Source organism: Actinia tenebrosa, unplaced genomic scaffold (assembly GCF_029948245.1).
Source record: "Actinia tenebrosa isolate PJP-AT-01 unplaced genomic scaffold, QUT_ActTen_1.0 PGA_scaffold1__47_contigs__length_23844297, whole genome shotgun sequence".
NCBI lineage: Eukaryota > Metazoa > Cnidaria > Anthozoa > Actiniaria > Actiniidae > Actinia > Actinia tenebrosa.
In genome coordinates this window covers 21,140,262-21,157,224 of record NW_028292578.1, presented here as the reverse complement: position 1 = coordinate 21,157,224, position 16,963 = coordinate 21,140,262, and the positions used below count along the sequence as shown (strand labels likewise).

General features: G+C 38.2%; 4 protein-coding genes and 1 long non-coding RNA gene across 8 annotated transcripts in view; 3 read left to right on the top strand and 2 right to left on the bottom strand.

The window, feature by feature from the left end:
- The window catches only part of LOC116288775 (uncharacterized), a 40,214-nt gene extending 37,339 nt beyond the window's left edge, over window positions 1–2,875 (bottom strand). For 3 of the 4 annotated variants that reach the window (XM_031695603.2, XM_089032980.1, XM_089032979.1), the window contains exons 1-2: window positions 2,731–2,875; window positions 2,334–2,393 (exon numbers count right to left, since the gene is read on the bottom strand). In XM_031695603.2, the coding sequence (XP_031551463.2) occupies window positions 2,334–2,393; window positions 2,731–2,753 (83 nt within the window). In that variant the 5' untranslated portion in view covers window positions 2,754–2,875. The remainder of the gene's footprint in view (window positions 1–2,333; window positions 2,394–2,730) is intronic. The other variant, XM_089032981.1, reaches the window with a different exon arrangement.
- Window positions 2,876–3,418: 543 nt separating this feature from the next.
- On the bottom strand, window positions 3,419–9,855 carry LOC116288826 (uncharacterized). Its single transcript, XM_031695671.2, has 3 exons — window positions 9,624–9,855; window positions 4,730–4,991; window positions 3,419–4,405 (listed from the first exon to the last, which is right to left on the bottom strand). The coding sequence occupies exons 1-3, from the start codon at window positions 9,724–9,726 to the stop codon at window positions 3,868–3,870; spliced, it is 903 nt and encodes a 300-aa protein (XP_031551531.2). The 5' UTR covers window positions 9,727–9,855; the 3' UTR covers window positions 3,419–3,867.
- LOC148910081 (uncharacterized) lies at window positions 6,940–8,885 on the top strand. The gene is made up of 3 exons (XR_016120123.1): window positions 6,940–7,083; window positions 8,357–8,589; window positions 8,834–8,885. It is a non-coding gene; the product is annotated as an uncharacterized LOC148910081 (long non-coding RNA).
- Window positions 9,856–9,878: 23 nt separating the features above from the next.
- On the top strand, window positions 9,879–13,744 carry LOC116288825 (uncharacterized). The gene is made up of 4 exons (XM_031695669.2): window positions 9,879–10,788; window positions 11,552–11,874; window positions 12,162–12,432; window positions 12,862–13,744. The coding sequence occupies exons 1-4, from the start codon at window positions 10,669–10,671 to the stop codon at window positions 13,144–13,146; spliced, it is 999 nt and encodes a 332-aa protein (XP_031551529.1). The 5' UTR covers window positions 9,879–10,668; the 3' UTR covers window positions 13,147–13,744.
- Window positions 13,745–14,259: 515 nt separating this feature from the next.
- On the top strand, window positions 14,260–16,951 carry LOC116288824 (uncharacterized). The gene is made up of 4 exons (XM_031695667.2): window positions 14,260–14,561; window positions 15,193–15,515; window positions 15,852–16,122; window positions 16,555–16,951. The coding sequence occupies exons 1-4, from the start codon at window positions 14,400–14,402 to the stop codon at window positions 16,837–16,839; spliced, it is 1,041 nt and encodes a 346-aa protein (XP_031551527.1). The 5' UTR covers window positions 14,260–14,399; the 3' UTR covers window positions 16,840–16,951.
- The last annotated feature ends 12 nt before the right edge of the window (window positions 16,952–16,963 follow it).

Genomic DNA, 16,963 nt, shown 5'->3' with positions numbered 1-16,963 from the left:
AATAATCTGTGAAGAGTCAGGGAAGTTATGGACATTTTAAAATTATATCCTGACCCACCCCCTCCTTCCCCCTGCCCACAAGATAATGTACACACACAAAATAATAAACTCTTGAATCACAATTATACATAGATAATAAACACTGCATTAGGGCATTCAAATACATTAGCAAGCATTAATGGCTCTTTACAACAACAGCAACAAAACAGGAGAAGCACTATTACGACTGGTAAATTATTTTTAGTAATTCATTTGTCAAGTATTTTATATTAAAAAAAAGTACATTTTTAAAAATTTAACCTTTAAAAACTGTTAAAGAAATTGTTAAATGTCTGAAATTATTTTTCTTTTTGACATATAAGATATTAAACACATTGAAACATCATTTGGCTCTTACTGTGTTTACTATTTAAGATATTTCATGCTTAGTAGATTACATTGTATTACTGTTTTACTTCAAGTTTAATTTTTTGAGCATAAATATTTCTTTGGAGCAGAATAGTCTGTTCTACTTAAAATAAGAACTATAGCTTCACTTTTTGGAAAGTAAAAGTTTAAAAATTTTCACTATTTATTTTAGCAAGACTTGGTCAAGAACAGATGAAAAATGACTTGTCAAATTCCAGCTGAGTTGTCTTAAACAATATAAATGATACATGTATGTATTATTTTACTGGGCTACAACAGCTGCTTTTCAAACCATTTTAACTATATATAGGTACTAGCTACTTATTAACAATCGTCAACCATCAATCTTTTAAACAAAGAATACTTTAAAAAGGAAAAGCAAATTCAATGATTTTCTATTTTTTATTCAAACTTTTCTGTTTCATTGTACTAATCCTAATCTGTTTGATTCAAGGATAAAAAATTCTTCACAAGAATTCTAAAATTATTAAATGTAAAACATGGTTTTTAAAAAGAAAAAGAAAATTGAAAAGCTTTTGCAAAGGCTATAAATTTTAATTTTGGGAATAAAGCCTTGAAAATAGAGTATTAAGAATTTAATTTCTCATTCAAAATGCTGGGATCTTTTATCTTAACTTATTCAAATTTAGTGCAAAAATTAATTTTCAGTACACTGTTATTCTACATATTCAATATCATATTTTTTGGTCTTGTTTACCTTCTTTTACATCCAAAGATTATTAGCACAAAAAGACAAAATACTACAAGGATCTTACCACTCTTTTCATTGCTACATGCTGATCAAGACAACAGCGACAGGGGAATAAAGCAATACACTGCCACCAATCAGAGACTGACCAATTTATTTGAATGAAGGTCCAAGTGTATTGCCCAATTTCCCTGTCAAGACTCTTGTCTTGATCAGTGCTCAGCAATGAAAAGAGTGGTAACTTATTATAATTATTCACAATTTAGCTGAAACTACTTAGTTTAAGTTATATAATTTCACCTGAATTTTTCTGCATTTATAATTTTAACATTTGTTGTTTTTGACTTGCATTGTAAATATATTTTTACTTTTGGATTGGATTATTATAATTATTCACAATTTAGCTGAAACTACTTAGTTTAAGTTATATAATTTCACCTGAATTTTTCTGCATTTATAATTTTAACATTTGTTGTTTTTGATTTGCATTGTAAATATATTTTTACTTTTGGATTGGAAATTAAAAGTAATTTTAATCCTTTAGGTTTTTCTTCTTGGAACAATAAGCTGTAAGGCATTAATCAAAATACATGAGACAAATCTGACTGAATTTACATTTTTAGCAAAATAAATCATTACGAGTTAAGAATGAATGATAGAAAAATATTCATTTTTTTAAGTCTTTATTTTATTTTAGGTTTTTCTTTCTGGAACAATAACCTATAAGACATTAATGAAATAATTGCATAGGTTTGTTGACTGAATTTTCATTCTTACTAAAAATAAATCAAATTGAAAATGGATGGTCAAAGATTGTTTGATCATTAATCATGAGTCATAACCAAAAAACATAGATTACATGCTGTTTTGAATGACAGATTAAACAGTGTAGTGTACACAGATTGTGGCTAAACACAAATACAGCAGAACATTATGAATGAATTACAACACAGGCATATAACTAAAGCAAAACTAATAAAAAAAGATAAAAAGTTATTCGCCATTAATAGCAAAAATAAAAACATAATAAAATGATTCAAGCATAAAAGGCATCAAAATAAACCCGCCAAAAATAATAATAAAGAAAACGAAAGCTCCAATATTATTAATCAAAGCGTTGATGGATGGTGAATTTTTCTTCATAAAGTGCGATATAACTTGAGTTTACGTATAGTCGGTATACACAAAAATAGTTATATTTCAAAGCACAGATTACCCGAGATATTCGTTATAACGGGAACGATATCCACGGAGTCTGTCTGAGCCTGGGATGAATCTTCAATGCAAAGAAAAAAGCATCAATCTTTTCAACGAAAGCTTTTCACAAACTGACAGATAATCATTCAAACAAACTGAATTATTCTATAAAACTAAGATCTAGTTTCTCAATCAAAATACGTCGTTTTAGCTCTAGTTCTGGGTATTTTGGTCTAATGTTTAATACTACAGAAAATAAATACACATTGGTATATATTAAGATTAAATAAAGGAGTTAGAGAAGTCGCAAAATTAAACTCCAATGAGACACTAAATTACGTTTGAAAATTATTGAGCTTACTCTTGATTCTTCTTGGGTTTAAAACGAGATTAGAATCCAAGAAAAAATAACTTACCGATGAGGTGGCCCTCTAGACATAATCTATTTGCAGTACTTAAGTGTTTGGTCGTCGCTTTGAAGCATTTATTACGACTTCTGTCGATGCATCTTCCACTTCTTTGCATTATTTGATAATGGCTGTCTTTTGTCAAGTGGACTCCGCCATCTTGGACGATAGATAGGAGACTGGGGCCCGCTTCGATATCATGACATCATTATACAGGGATCCCAAAATCTCCTAAAACTTTTTTTATTTTTCTTTCCTTCCTTCCTTTATGAGTACAGAAGTGGTGTACCTTTTTGCATCAAGAAATGATACCATGACATCATCAATACAAAGGTAACCGAAAAACTACCTTCCTTTAGCAGTAGTGCTCACCTCTGGGGTCTACGATGCCGCGGCCATCTTGCCAAAAGGGAGCAAAAACAAAACAAAGATGACGGAAAATATATAGGTGTTTGTCTTTCTCGTATGGGTAAAGGTGATCGATGTGCCGTCTTAATTAATCTTTTGCTGTATTCTCTTGCGGTGAACTGTTAATATCAATGGACGTCATTACTGAACAAAGCTTTGTTTGCCCCCTGGACGCACCATTATGTCTTGCGATCCAAGATGGCCGCGGTATAGTCGAAGTAGTCCATTCCTGGACAAGGCATCACGTGCGTGTAGAGTTTGTTGTGTTTCTCTATTAATTGGTTTGACATCAGTTGTAGCCTTGATTTATTATTTTTTATACTAAATATGGAGTTACCAAGATACAAAATTCTGGATCAAATATCATTAAATAGGATAAAAAAAGAGATTGTGCACAAGATGAATGACATGTATTAAAGAACCAGCTAGTAGCATTATCGCTACTGAAAGGTACGTTTCTTATAAAGACATCTTAGCCTGTTTAGATGGCATTACCATGGTAACATTTCACTTTATACTTACTTGGTGCACAACACAAAACTGTCTTAGAAAAAATAATTACATCTAAATAAATGTTGGTTGTGTTGGCTAGGATTACATTTCTCCTGACTGCGAAGCTATAACGAAAATACACAGCCGGTTTATAACTGTTCAGTAAAGAAAAAAGTCTTTCGTAAATCTCCTGTAGCTTGCTTGCAGCAAGTTATGAAACTAGCCATAAAACTAGCTCAATTCTGATCAATGAGTGTATTTTGTGCGTGCTGGGGCATCAAATCCAACGCTGAAAGTCGTGTTCCTCTCTGCTAAGACTCTTGATGACAGATACGACAACAAGCCTTCAGCAGTCAAGTTCTGCTTCTTCATGAGATTCGCAAAAGCGCGTGCTTCCGCGTCATAACGCGCAAGGGTGCTAGAAACCTCAGCATTAGCTTTGGACAACAGAATCTTAGCTTTCGACTCGGCGGTTTGTTCTGCAATCTGGCCGTTTTTAATGGCGTCTTCTTTTTGTGATTTGGCTTGGACGAGTTTTCTTGGACGCTCGTTTAAAGCAATGGCGATATTCTCCTTTGCGGCTTCCTTGTCGCGAACCACTTTCTCGTAGGAGGAAGGACGTTTGATGTTGCTGACCTGCAGGTCTGTAAGGTCTGCACTGACTTCAGCGAAACGGTACGCCATTGTAGTCAGAATGCTCTCTTGGAAGGTTGCTCTTTGAGACTGGAATTGGCTTGTGTTGAATCGACTACAGGCATCGAAGATGCTTGACTGAGCTAAATATCTGAAGAACAACGATATCGATAAGAAAAGTGTTACGTCGTAACCGCCATCTTGGTTGACGATAACGAAGCATTCCTCATTAGCTCCTCTTGTTATGTCAACCAAGATGGCGGCTGTTTCATCGTTATTCATATTTCAAGGGATTTTGAGTCACAGCGTGGCACAACTCTATTGCTGCTTGGCTGGGCTTGGGATTAGCGGAAAGCGGGAGAAAGCTTTCCGAGGGGGGTAGGGTTCCTAAAGACGACTTTATTCACAGAGATTTTAATTCAAGTTTACTGACTTTTCGACTTGTCTAAAACTTGAAGATTTTGTTCGTACTTACTCCAAAACCTTGACGTAATTGTCGAAGTCTTTAAATTGCAAAATGGTTTTTCGCAGATCCTTCGGCCTTGCGCGATACTGGAACTCTATCTTCAGGTTGATTTCCAACCCCTCTTTATTCAAACACTTCACATTGTCAAACTTCTTGCTCTTGAAGACACTAGGGAATTTGATGAACTTAAAACCGGGCGGTCCGTTGTGAAGGCCCGATTTTTTGACTTCTTCATCGAGGTCTCTCTGAACGACGTCGTAACCAACACCGACTGGAGGACAAAAGATATACATAGTTTAATACCATGCAGTTGCGGTAACAAAAGGTCGGTAACAAAACAATTGATTTTGAGCACACACTGACTTTAGAGAAACCTTGATTTATAACAGTGGTAGAGGGTGACAATGGGGTTAGTAGTTAACTGACAATCGGCCAAAAAAATAATATTCTTACATACAGTTTCTGATAATGTCACCAAAATCCTAAATGTCTTTTACTGAAACGATTTCTTGACGTCATCACTTCGGTACTCTATTTCTACACAAGGTTATTATAAGCGTTTGTAAGGTGATGTCCAGCAGTAGAGAATTTTTTAAACTATAGGTTGCTATCAATAGACCTCACTTCCGGTAATAGCTCTTTTTTGATGGCTTGTAGAATCCTGGTGATTGTTTTGATCTCTTGTTTTCTGGTTTGACGTCGTGAAAATAGTCAAATACAATAGTTTGAGGACTTATTTTGATATGTTTTGACTAAGCATCCGCTAGTTGCCCCCCAGGCAACCGCTTGTTTGCCCCCCAGTCAACTCCAAAAAGTCGCGTGATTGATAGTAAGCAATTGAAGATTTTGAAATTTTACAAAAAATGTAAGCATATGATAGGTAAATCAACGTATACATTTCTTTCTAAAAGTCGTAAGGCTCAACAAATATGCGATCTGGGTTATCGACAATTTTCACGACGAAACTTTACAATTTTACTTTTTTTTATTCTTTATTTTGTTGAGAAAGATTTTTGAATATGATAGCGTTCATAAGTTGTATACAGATGGGGCAACTAGGTCATTGGCTTTCATATAAATTGATTTAAAAATAGCTTTTCTCCACCGAACAAATTGAATTCCATGCTGAATGATACCGCACATAGCCTGCGCCACATCCGGAAAAGTAGGACCTTTTAGTATGATGTCAGCTAGCTTTATTTATAAAATAAATTAAATAGTACGCACGCTGTGATTGGTTGATAACCATGTTTGCATGAGGGTATGTAAACACAGTTGTGACGTCACAACTTTCGTGTTTTCCCGGTACAAGTTCAAAAATTAAAAATTTACAGTTTCTTTCGAGGAAAAAAACGCCCCCAAAAATGTATTTTGAAGACGAAGTTCCAAATTTTGACTTGTGTCAGGGCCACAGGCATAACCCTATGGTCTCATGCAGGTCTTTCTGATCGTAATATCATGACAATCTCTCGTTGGTCACCGCAAAGGGCTTACCATAAACCACGAAACGAAACGAAACGAAACGAAACGACACAATAAAATGCGAAACGAGGATTTCGCATTTTACAGATCTGTAAAATGCGAAACCGTCATTTCGCATTTTACAGATCTATAAAATGCGAAACGACAGACTGTAAAATGCGAAATGTATATTCAGTTTAAAATATATAAATAGATGAAAGTGAAACTGGATATAAACTTAACGATTGTGCTACCTGAGGCTTTGCGATCCCATGTTTAACTGTCCCATGTTTTACTTTGAATGTCTGTGGGAAGAACAATGTAAACCTTCGTTTACAGTTTAACTCAGTTCAACTCGTGTTGTTGTGGCTCCATTTTGAATGCACAGGGACCCCAATCGAATCATAATATATGACACCACAAAGGAGGCCCACAAAGAGAAAAGCGAGAAAAGGATTCAATTTATTTCTAGTTTTCTTTTCTCAGAAAAGCATGCAGCACAAACTATGCATAACTAACATAAACATGTGGTTAAGTCAAAATTGATACTCAAAGTGATATTCTTGCTAATGACATTTTTCTAGTACAGCTGTTATTCAGCACCAGACGCACCAGACTGTTATAACTCGAAGGCAAAACATAAGGAAAACGCTTCAAAGAATTTTAAACGCCATACTTCTCTTACCTCATTGAAATAAGTTCAAAAGTAAAACCTTTGGCGCTAAATTTTTTTCTCTGGTGTCATATATTATGATTCGATTGGGGTCCCTATGCATTCAAAATGGCGCCACAACAACACGAGTTGAACTGAGTTAAACTGTAAACGAAAGTTTACATTGTTCTTCCCACAGACATTCAAAGTAAAACATGGGACAGTTAAACATGGGATCGCAAAGCCTCAGGTAACACAATCGTTAAGTTTATATCCAGTTTCACTTTCATCTATTTATATATTTTAAACTGAATATACATTTCGCATTTTACAGTCTGTCGTTTCGCATTTTACAGATCTGTAAAATGCGAAACGAGGATTTCGCATTTTACAGATCTGTAAAATGCGAAATCCTCGTTTCGCATTTTATTGTGTCGTTTCGTTTCGTTTCGTTTCGTTTCGTGGTTTATGGTAAGCCACCGCAAAGAGAATTCCCTCAGGAGCTACAACACACGTCCTCCGTCAGGACAGCTTCGGTTGTTCAGCGACGTGCTTTCTCATGATTTAAATGCACCGCCCGATAAAGAATACAAGTATTTCAAGGAAACAGTCAGCAGCTTCAAACGTTTTCCAGCGATAGCTCTTCAGCTCCACAAAATATCTTCTCGAGGCAAGACGAAACAATCAACTTCGCTGCCATGTTTTCTCGCTGTCAAATTGAGCAAAACCACGTTTCTTTCAACCGAGAATTCCATTCACAGTGACACTTGTTATCCACTTTTGATCACTTTCCTAAAGATAATCAATTCTGAAATATTTTATTAAGATTTCTATTCAATCTTTGGACATTTCTTTGTATTTGTTTTAAAGTTTTAGAATGATAAATGTTTAAAATAGCTAGCGATTCTTTCTCGCTTCACATTTGCCTCCTCGTCGTTTATTACACAAAATTTGATTGGCTAACGATCGAAGTTCGTGATGTATTTTGATATGAGAATCAAATTCAAATAAAGATTTATTTTCTTGCAAGTGGTAATGTTTTCCGTTAGTATTTATTTTATAAAAGCAATAGAAAACTTTTTTCTCTGTGTTTACATAGCCTGATAGCAACACTCGGGGGGTTGGGAGAATTCTCGACAGTTATGCAAACCCTCGACTACGTCTCGGGTTTGTATAACCGTCTCGAATTCTCCCAACCTCCCCTCGTGTTGCTATCAGGCTATGTAAACACGGAAAAAGTTTTCTATTGCTTAAATGTAAATGTAAAGTTCCTAAACAAAGGCTTCTTAATCCCACTGAAATTATTCATATTTATACTGCTGGTGGAACGATTGAGAATGATATTAAAATCCATCGAATGTCACGCCCTGAATGCCAGACTCTGCGAATTCACTGACAACTGCAATATATATATCATTCATGTGAAGCAGATACTCACTGTTTACCATGAAACATTGATGCCAGGAATCTTTTCTCATTCAAATTTGCCAACATTAAGACAAGCGATCTTTTTGTTTCATTAGCCAATAGCTCTGGTTGGCACATCACACGTAGAGTGACCTGTCATGGTAAACTTCGATATACCAGACAAACACCGTTAGCATCTTGTACCGACATGGCACATTTCCATTTTTCAAGGAGTACTTGTTCAAAAAATCGAATCGTGAAAGCTCTTATCTTGTTCTTCCTCGTGATTGCTGCTTTTCTATGGTTCATTATCATACCTCTGGGTTTTAGGAAAGACAAATATTATCAGGTGAGAAGCGATACTTATTTAAAAAGTTGTAAAACTGAAAAATCTGTACGACTGACTGACAGGACAGAATAGACAGTTAAACCTAGTATAGCTATGTTGGCAGATTTACCAAATTGAAAACATAACACGATACTACAGTACCTAATAAGTATCTCGTGTATATGCCAGGAAATGACCTATAAGAAAAAGAGTTTTACTGGAAAATCTTAGGACTTATTCTTGAAATACATCAGTTGTCTTTCAGATTGCAGTGAAAAAAAAAACAGAAGTCAACGGGCAGTGTTGATCTCTTAAGGTACAGCTTGGTTTGATAAGGGGAATAGGAATAGGGTACAGAAGTAATGACGACACAAAATTGTTTTAAAAGACATTTAGCATTTTGGTGGCATTATCAGAAACTGCATGTAAAAATATAATACGGTGTCATCATTGCTAAAGCTGAGGCCAAAGCTCTTGTTGGGGTAGAGAAGGCACGTAATATCACATCCGAGACTTCACAAGGCATTGCACAGCACCATGCTCGTATAATGCTAACTACAGCATGTTAATGAAAACGGACTGATGTAGTCAGCTTGCGAGTTATTCGTATATTACTAACAACTAACTTTGAAGAACACCATTATACGAAATTCCCATTATTTAAACCATATTCAACTTACTCTTCTAACCCCTACTCCATCCCCCCCCCCCCCCCTCCCCGGAAGTCGACTTATTTGCACAACAATTGCTGACCTCTGATCAGTACTGCACATCTTTTACGGGTCTTTTAGTATAATGTAAAGCTAGCTTTCGTAAAGCTCCTAAACAAATGTGTCTTAATTCCACTGAACTTATTCATATTCATACTGCTGGTGCAAAGATTGAGAAGGATATTAAAATCCATCTAATGTGATGCTTTTGATACGTAAACCAGAAAATTATCGTATTTTGTCCCGCCCTGGATGCTGACTCTGTAAATGCAACTGCCTATATATCGAAAGCTTTCGTGTAAAGTTGATCTAATGGAACAATTCAGCCTTGATTCAGATACTTACTTTCATCCGAGTCAAGTCTTGACAGAGAAGAGGCGATCAGACCAATGGTCACGGCTAGGACGGCAACAGTGCCACCAACACACAAGTAAACCTTCCAGCCCATCGCTTTTTACTTATACAGCGAGATTATAGACCAAACTAAGACGAGACTGAACTCAAAGAGGAATGAAAACTTTCAGGCTTAAGAGCTTATAATTATGATGCAGTCACAGCGGGTCCGTGCAGATGATGGCTTAGAATATAAATGAGCCCTGAAAAAATGCGTGACGGAAGAGATTTTTGGGTGAAGGGTGAGGCTTTTGTTTCAACACTTTTGGAGTGATTGGCATTTGAATGACGTCAGAGAAAACATCTTATTTGAACAGTTAATAGTGTGAGTGTTTATTTGCAACCTGTCCTAATTGCGTTTTCCATCGCTCGAATTTTGTTTTCCTTCCAACATCTGCAACTGTAGATAATGTCTAAATAATATTTACAATATGTACAAAAATAAGTGAACTTGACATTGTTTTGAGAATTTAATCCGATCATGCTTTGTTAACTACCTGCCTCTTCTTGCGTGACACCTTAAACTGAAACCGGGGGGGAAAGGCACACCTCTTTTAGAAGTCATGTCACCGCAAGACAGAAAAACGGGCAATTTTATGCTTCGAAATTAGAAAATAAAGTTAACCGACTCCAAATACCTGTGTGAGTTATTTAGCCGTGCCCTGACCTAGATCATCCCAGAGGTTGAATTTTCAGGATTCGAACTTTGAGTTAGCCGTGCCCTGACTTAGATCAACCCAGAGGTTGTTTCAGGGTTCATACATTTATGCTTATACTTTATTTAGCATCACGACAAAATTTTACGTTGAATACCAAGCCCACCCCGACCCAGGTGAAATAAAATTTGCATACTAGCTAATCACTTTGACTATAGCAAAACAATATATTCGCAGTCCATGCAGAGTATCTAACTTCTGCTTCGTGCGAATTGTTGAACGTTAAACTTGTCAGACCAAGCGAAGGATTTACTCGCGAACTACAACGACCAGAAGCCACTATGCCTGATTTTTCAGAGCTTTCAACAGGTTACAAAGCTTTGGCCGTCGTCTGTTGTATAGGTGCGTTTCTGTTGGTCGTTGTCCTACCTATGAGCTTTGGAGACGTTGAATATTATCAGGTAATTGTAACAGGTGATCGTGACAAATGTAATAGGTAATAACTTCGCCTGAAAGCAAGTAGTGTGTTTGTTCAACGAGAAAAGTAAATGAAAATCGATTAATGATTTATAAGTTTAGTTTGTGCTCTTATGAAGCAGTCTTTTCTAAATACTTTCAGTAACAAAGCGCAAACGATCGAGAAACTGATAAGTTTTTCCGTTGTGATCAAATATCAGTGGAAAGGAAAATAAGAACGTTTCGCGCGAGGCTTGCTGAAGTCGTAAAACGGCTTTGAACTAGATAGTCAGCGACCCCAGCCAGTGGTTCTCCACACCGGCATGTTTATATAGTTCGGTGCTTTGTTCGTTTTTGTTGGACATTAGACCACGATCGATATTCGCATCCATGGACATCAGCTGGTTAGCAAAAAACGTTGTTTCGTTCTCAAGCCGAGAACCAGCATTGAATCATTTCATTCTACGGCCGTCAATCAGTCAAATACTCGCTCATCAGTAACGTCCTTCATGCACTAGCATTTTCAAGGAACTTGAACAAGGACTTGCATGGTTGCCTTACAAGAATCGATCTTTTCTTATGCTAATCTTATTCTTATAGATAGCATTCAGAAAACAAAAATCAACCGCGGGCAAGGTCGATCTGTCCTGTGCGCATTGGTGGGAGGCGAGCCGTACCGCGCGTGTTTTCATGATGTTTGGGTTAACGGTGCTTATGGCTACGTAAGAAATGTTCCATAGCTAACTTCATGCCTTCTTTGTTGGGCAGATCGCATTCACAAAACAGAAGTCAACAGGCAAAGTGGATCTGTCCAGGGTCTATACATCAGGTAGATACCTCATCGGACCAGACTACACTTTCAAGGCGTTTCGTGCTGACGCGCACGTTGAGCACTTAAAAGACATCGCAACGTATACAGACGATAAAGTAGAAGTGACCATCTCGTGTTCTATACAGTACTTCTTGAGACCCGAAGACTTGAGTGATCTTCACCAGGAATTTGATCTCTATTACAAGCCTGTGGTTCAGTCTACTGTCAATGCGGCCATCAAATCACGGGCAGCTTCCATATCTGTAGCGGAGTTCATGAGGTAACGCTTGTTTCGATCGTGGTGTGGGTCAGGCTTTCCTGGAGTAGGACAGGGTTTTGGAGGGGGGTTGATTTGGGGAATCTGATAAGGGCTCAGTAAGGGATGGTGAAGGGGGGGGGGGGGGGGGGGAGGATCTTAACACTCCTTCATGGAGCCAGTTTAATAGTGCTACACGATGCTTCTTAGTAAAGAATGACCCAAGCACTTAGCTATTCTGCCTAATAGAAATTACTACCTGAAGTCAAGTACGATCGCTTACTTCACGACTCGATTTCTTACATTTGAAGGCAACGTCAATCCGTCGAGAACAAAATCTTCAAAGCCGTCGCCGAGAGACTTGGTGGCAAATGTTGCAGGAAAGACTGCAAAACACACAAATGTTCCCCGGGCTGTATTCCTTACTCCAAGTGCAGCAAGTCTGACAAAGGTCTGTTCGTTGAAGTTAGATATTTCCAGTTGTTGAACTTCGACATTCACGAGGACGTCAAGAGTCGGTATTTGAGGCAAGTGACGGAGAGAGAACAAGAAGAACAGGCCAAGTTTGAACTGGAGGAACAGGTAATAACCTCTCCTACTGTTAGGGGGAGCGCGCGTGCGCAAGGAACATTATCACTGATAAAAAAACAGGTTAGAAACCATTGGGCATGACTGCCGAAGTTTCGGGCCGGATGCAAAAACTATTACTAGTGACGATGATGACACGATGTGACTGTTGCGTCCAACATTCCAGGCGTAGATTGGAATTCTACTTCTGCAACGTCACCGTGGAAATTATCTGATGCTCTTAGTGCATCGCTGCATAATAGCTGTCCACTTCTCTCGTGTTCTACCAATCCCGCGTGCTTTATAACTGCACACAGCACGCGCAAGTTTTCTATTTCTTCACTAATCTTGTTGCTGCGCGCAAAATCAACGTGTTTCCCAGCCTCATCTGATACCAACCATATATAAAAAGCGAGTGACCTGAATACAATTTTTCGTTTGCAGGTTGTGCGTAAGGAGACGGATCGACTGAAGAACGAGATTCTGAACGAAGCAGCAGAGATCCAACAGAATTCCACCGCCACCTCTACCGTCATCATTGCTAAAGCTGAGGCCAAAGCTCTTGTTGAGGTGGAGAAGGCGCGTAACGCAGGATTATCAAAAGTGTTCTCAGATCTGAATATTACATCTGAGACTCACAAGGCATCCTATATCTATCTTACTGCATTAAGACGCCAGCACCATGCTCGTATTAATGTTAATTATGGCACGTTAATGGCAAGGGATTAAATTCTTTTGCAGTAAATCTATTGTCGATCCTAGTATGCACCCTACCTGTGGACGCGCATTAACTTTGGGCGGGAAATGTCTGCAGAACCGGAACGTTTCTCCACAATAATACTTCAACGTAGACACACCTTAAAGTAATTAATTATGTATCATACAGACTTTGCACCAAAATCTCTAAATTTGAGTCAAGTCAATGAAAAGGACAACACCAAAAGGATTTCAATTCTGAAGAGAAGATTTTGACTTTAAATCAAAAAGCTTTGGACACTAAAGCTTAGCATAGGTCTGATCACCTTCAGTTGAATATTCACCATTTTCCATTCATTGGTTCATTGGTCAAACACAAAGCGCTCAAGCGAGGCGCCAAGGTACTTTCGCAAAGGATTATTCAAATTTGAACCTTGCAACATTGGCTGAGTGCTTTGCGTTTCACCAGTGAACCAACTTATGGAAAATGGTAAATGCCAAGTGTGTTGAAGAAATAAATAAAATTAAGGAAAGAAAGAATAAAAGCAGAAGCAAATTCAGAAATTTATTTAGTAGTAAAAAATGTTGAAAAAATTAGAAAAATAAACGAATTCTCGTTTTTCCCACAATATCTCAAAAGAATCCCAAATTAATCCTTTCGTCCCAGGGTTTCAAAAGAATCAGTCAAATTATCATTCGTTAGCGGAAAGTTGTTGTTGCGCAACGTAACGCTCAGTCGAGCTCAGGTTTCAGCCACACATTTCGCCATCAAACAGTGCCTTCAGCTACCAAGCACTTAAAACGTTAGGTGTTTGTTGTTCAAAGCTGAAAAGAAGTATGAAGGCTTAAGAACTAAGTATTTACATTGCTGAAATGGTCAAGGGAAAAATGCACGCTGGTGCACGTTTAATTTCAGTTCCCTTTTTCCGGTCATAGGAAAGTGGTCCGTATATAGTTATAATATATGCACTATTAAAAGTACCTGGAATGTTATATTGTATGAGTTAAGGTGTTTCTCATTCAGGATTCGAACTGTTATTTTTTACTTGTTCTTTGAAATTAAAATGATAGAAGGATTTGAAATCTTTTAGGAGATATTTTAGTGTTTGGTGTTAGGCATTGCGTGACGGATTCCATGTTGCAGTGACCTCGCCACCAGATGTCATAAAGCCCATCCCACCATTAGTAAACATTCTGCTCTTCTAATTCCCCTCGTTTTGCTCTTTTTTTGTACCAATCCAAAGAGCCAACTCGTATTTCTTTGCGTTAATCTTGAAGAGATTTATATGAGCAAGCTAGAAATTGAAGAACCTGGTTATGCGATGGACTCGGAGGACGGAGGTTCTATGACCGGAGCGAAGCGATGTGTTATCGGAGTACTGGCGTTGGGTTTAGTCCTGCTGGTCATTCTGCTGCCGATGAGTTTCGGAAATGTTGAATATTATGAGGTGAGAAAATACTACTCTCCTAGTAGAGAATACAATGAGAGCAGTCGTAGGTTTGTTTCAAGGCGAGTTGAATATTTAGAGTTTGAAAATTTCAGCAGGAAACGCCACCTTGGTTGAGATTAATTTCAAGGTGGGGGAGGGGGGGGTCGTTTCCTTTCGCAATCTCCCCCTCCCGCCCCCCCCCCCCTTATCCTAATGATCCTTAAGTTTTTTAATATTTTACAAGAACTGACCAAATATTGAGTTAGAGTTAATCCCAAATCATGCAGTGGTGTCTAATTGACATTGAAAATGTCTTATTAAGGAAAGACCAAATATTGAATTAACTTATGGTTGATCCCTGGGGATTACGTGGGCCGCCTAATATATACGTGAGTGGAGTTGTTTTTCGTCAGATTCAGATTTTTCGAGTATTTCCAAAAGAAAAAAGAAAAAAGAAAAAAATTCAAACCCTGAAAGGCTAAATCAAGACACGTGAAAGCTGTTGATTTTTAAGGAGAGGGAGACAGGGAATCGATTACAGTAAGCCGCGCGCTCTCATCACTCAATGTTTTCCTAAATGTTTGGGTTAAGTACGGGGGGCTACATAATGAAATGTTCCATAGCTAACTTTTTGTTTTCTGTTGTGCAGATCGCATTCACAAAACAGAAGTCAACAGGCAAAGTGGATCTGTCCAGGGTCTATGCATCAGGTAGATACCTCATCGGACCAGACTACACTTTCAAAGCGTTCCCTGCTGACGCGCACTTTGAGTACTTAAAAGACATCGCCATCGCTACAAACGATAAAATAGAGGCAACAGTCTCATGTGCTTTCCAGTACTTCTTAAAAGCCGAAGACTTGAAATATATTCATCAGGAATATGATCTGTACTACAAACCTGTGGTACAGTCTACTGCTAATGCAGCTATAAAGGCAAGGACGTCGTCCATAGGTGTCATGGAGTTCATTAAGTAAGTTGTCTAATACAAGGGTGTTATGCAAATCAGTATCCCTCTTATATTCCTAACACCTCCTCCCTCCCATCCCTCTCTCTTAGTTTCTCTTCGTTCCCCTTCTCTTGCCTAAACCCTCCTCCCTTCCTCACTTTGATTTCCCTCTTTCTCTCTCCCTGTCTCTGGCCTAAACAGCCTCCCCTCCTTCCTTCCTTCCCATCTCTCTTTGTCTCTGGCAAATATTACCCCTCCTTCGTTCCGCCTTTCCTCCATATCTCTACTCCTTTCTTTCTCTCTCTCTCTCTCTCTCTCTCTCTCTCTGGCCTAACTCCTTCTCCTTTCCATTTATTTCAGGCAACGCCAAACTGTCGAGAATGAAATCTTCAAAGCCGTCGCCGAGAGACTTGGTGGCAAATGTTGCAGGAAAGACTGCAAAACACACAAATGTTCTCCGGGCTGTATTCCTTACTCCAAGTGCAGCAAGTCTGACAAAGGTCTGTTCGTTGAAGTCAGATATTTCCAGTTGTTGAACTTCGACATTCACGAGGACGTCAAGAGTCGGTATTTGAGGCAAGTGACGGAGAGAGAGCAAGAACAACAGGCCAAGTTTGAACTGGAGGAACAGGTAAAGTGATTTTTCCGGCATTTTGTCAGACACAGTTAAACAACTTCAGTGCTGGAGTCGAAGGCTTGAAAAATTGCACACTATTGCAGCGTCTGTCATGCGCAGTGTACTTCGCATTCTGCGGTGGTGTTTGGCGATGACAAAAAATGGACGTGTAATTTTCAAAATAATGCAGAAAAGGTGTTCAAACATTTGGATATCCTGCAACATTGTTTAGCGTTGCAAACCCTTCTGCGAACCCTTCTTGGATCCCGTCAGTTTAAAAAAACCCACTAATTTTGACTGTTGCCGGAATCCCAGAATTTCAGTCACCTCCGTCTAAAGCTTAAGTTTGGGTACAAGTTGTTTAAGTTACGAGTGGCATTCAGGCTAGTCATAATAATGAAGAGGAAACTGAAAGAATTTTTCCATGCTATGTTTCTTCGTTTACAGGTTGTGCGTAAGGAGACGGATCGACTGAAGAACGAGATCCTGAACGAAGCAGCAGAGATCCAACAGAATTCCACCGCCACCTCTACTGTCATCATTGCTAAAGCTGAGGCCAAAGCTCTTGTTGAGGTGGAGAAGGCGCGTAACGCAGGATTATCAAAAGTGTTCTCTGATCTGAATATCACATCCGAGACTCACAAGGCATCCTATATCTATCTTACTGCATTAAGACGCCAGCACCATGCTCGTATTAATGTTAATTATGGCACGTTAATGGCAAGGGACTAAACTTGTGTCAAATTAAGTGATAATTTGTGATATTTTTGAAGAAAAATAAGTTCAGTATGGTCAGTTATTATATGCAGCAAAAGAGATTGATATAAAAAAGTTGGAAATTTTTGGTTCGTCGTTT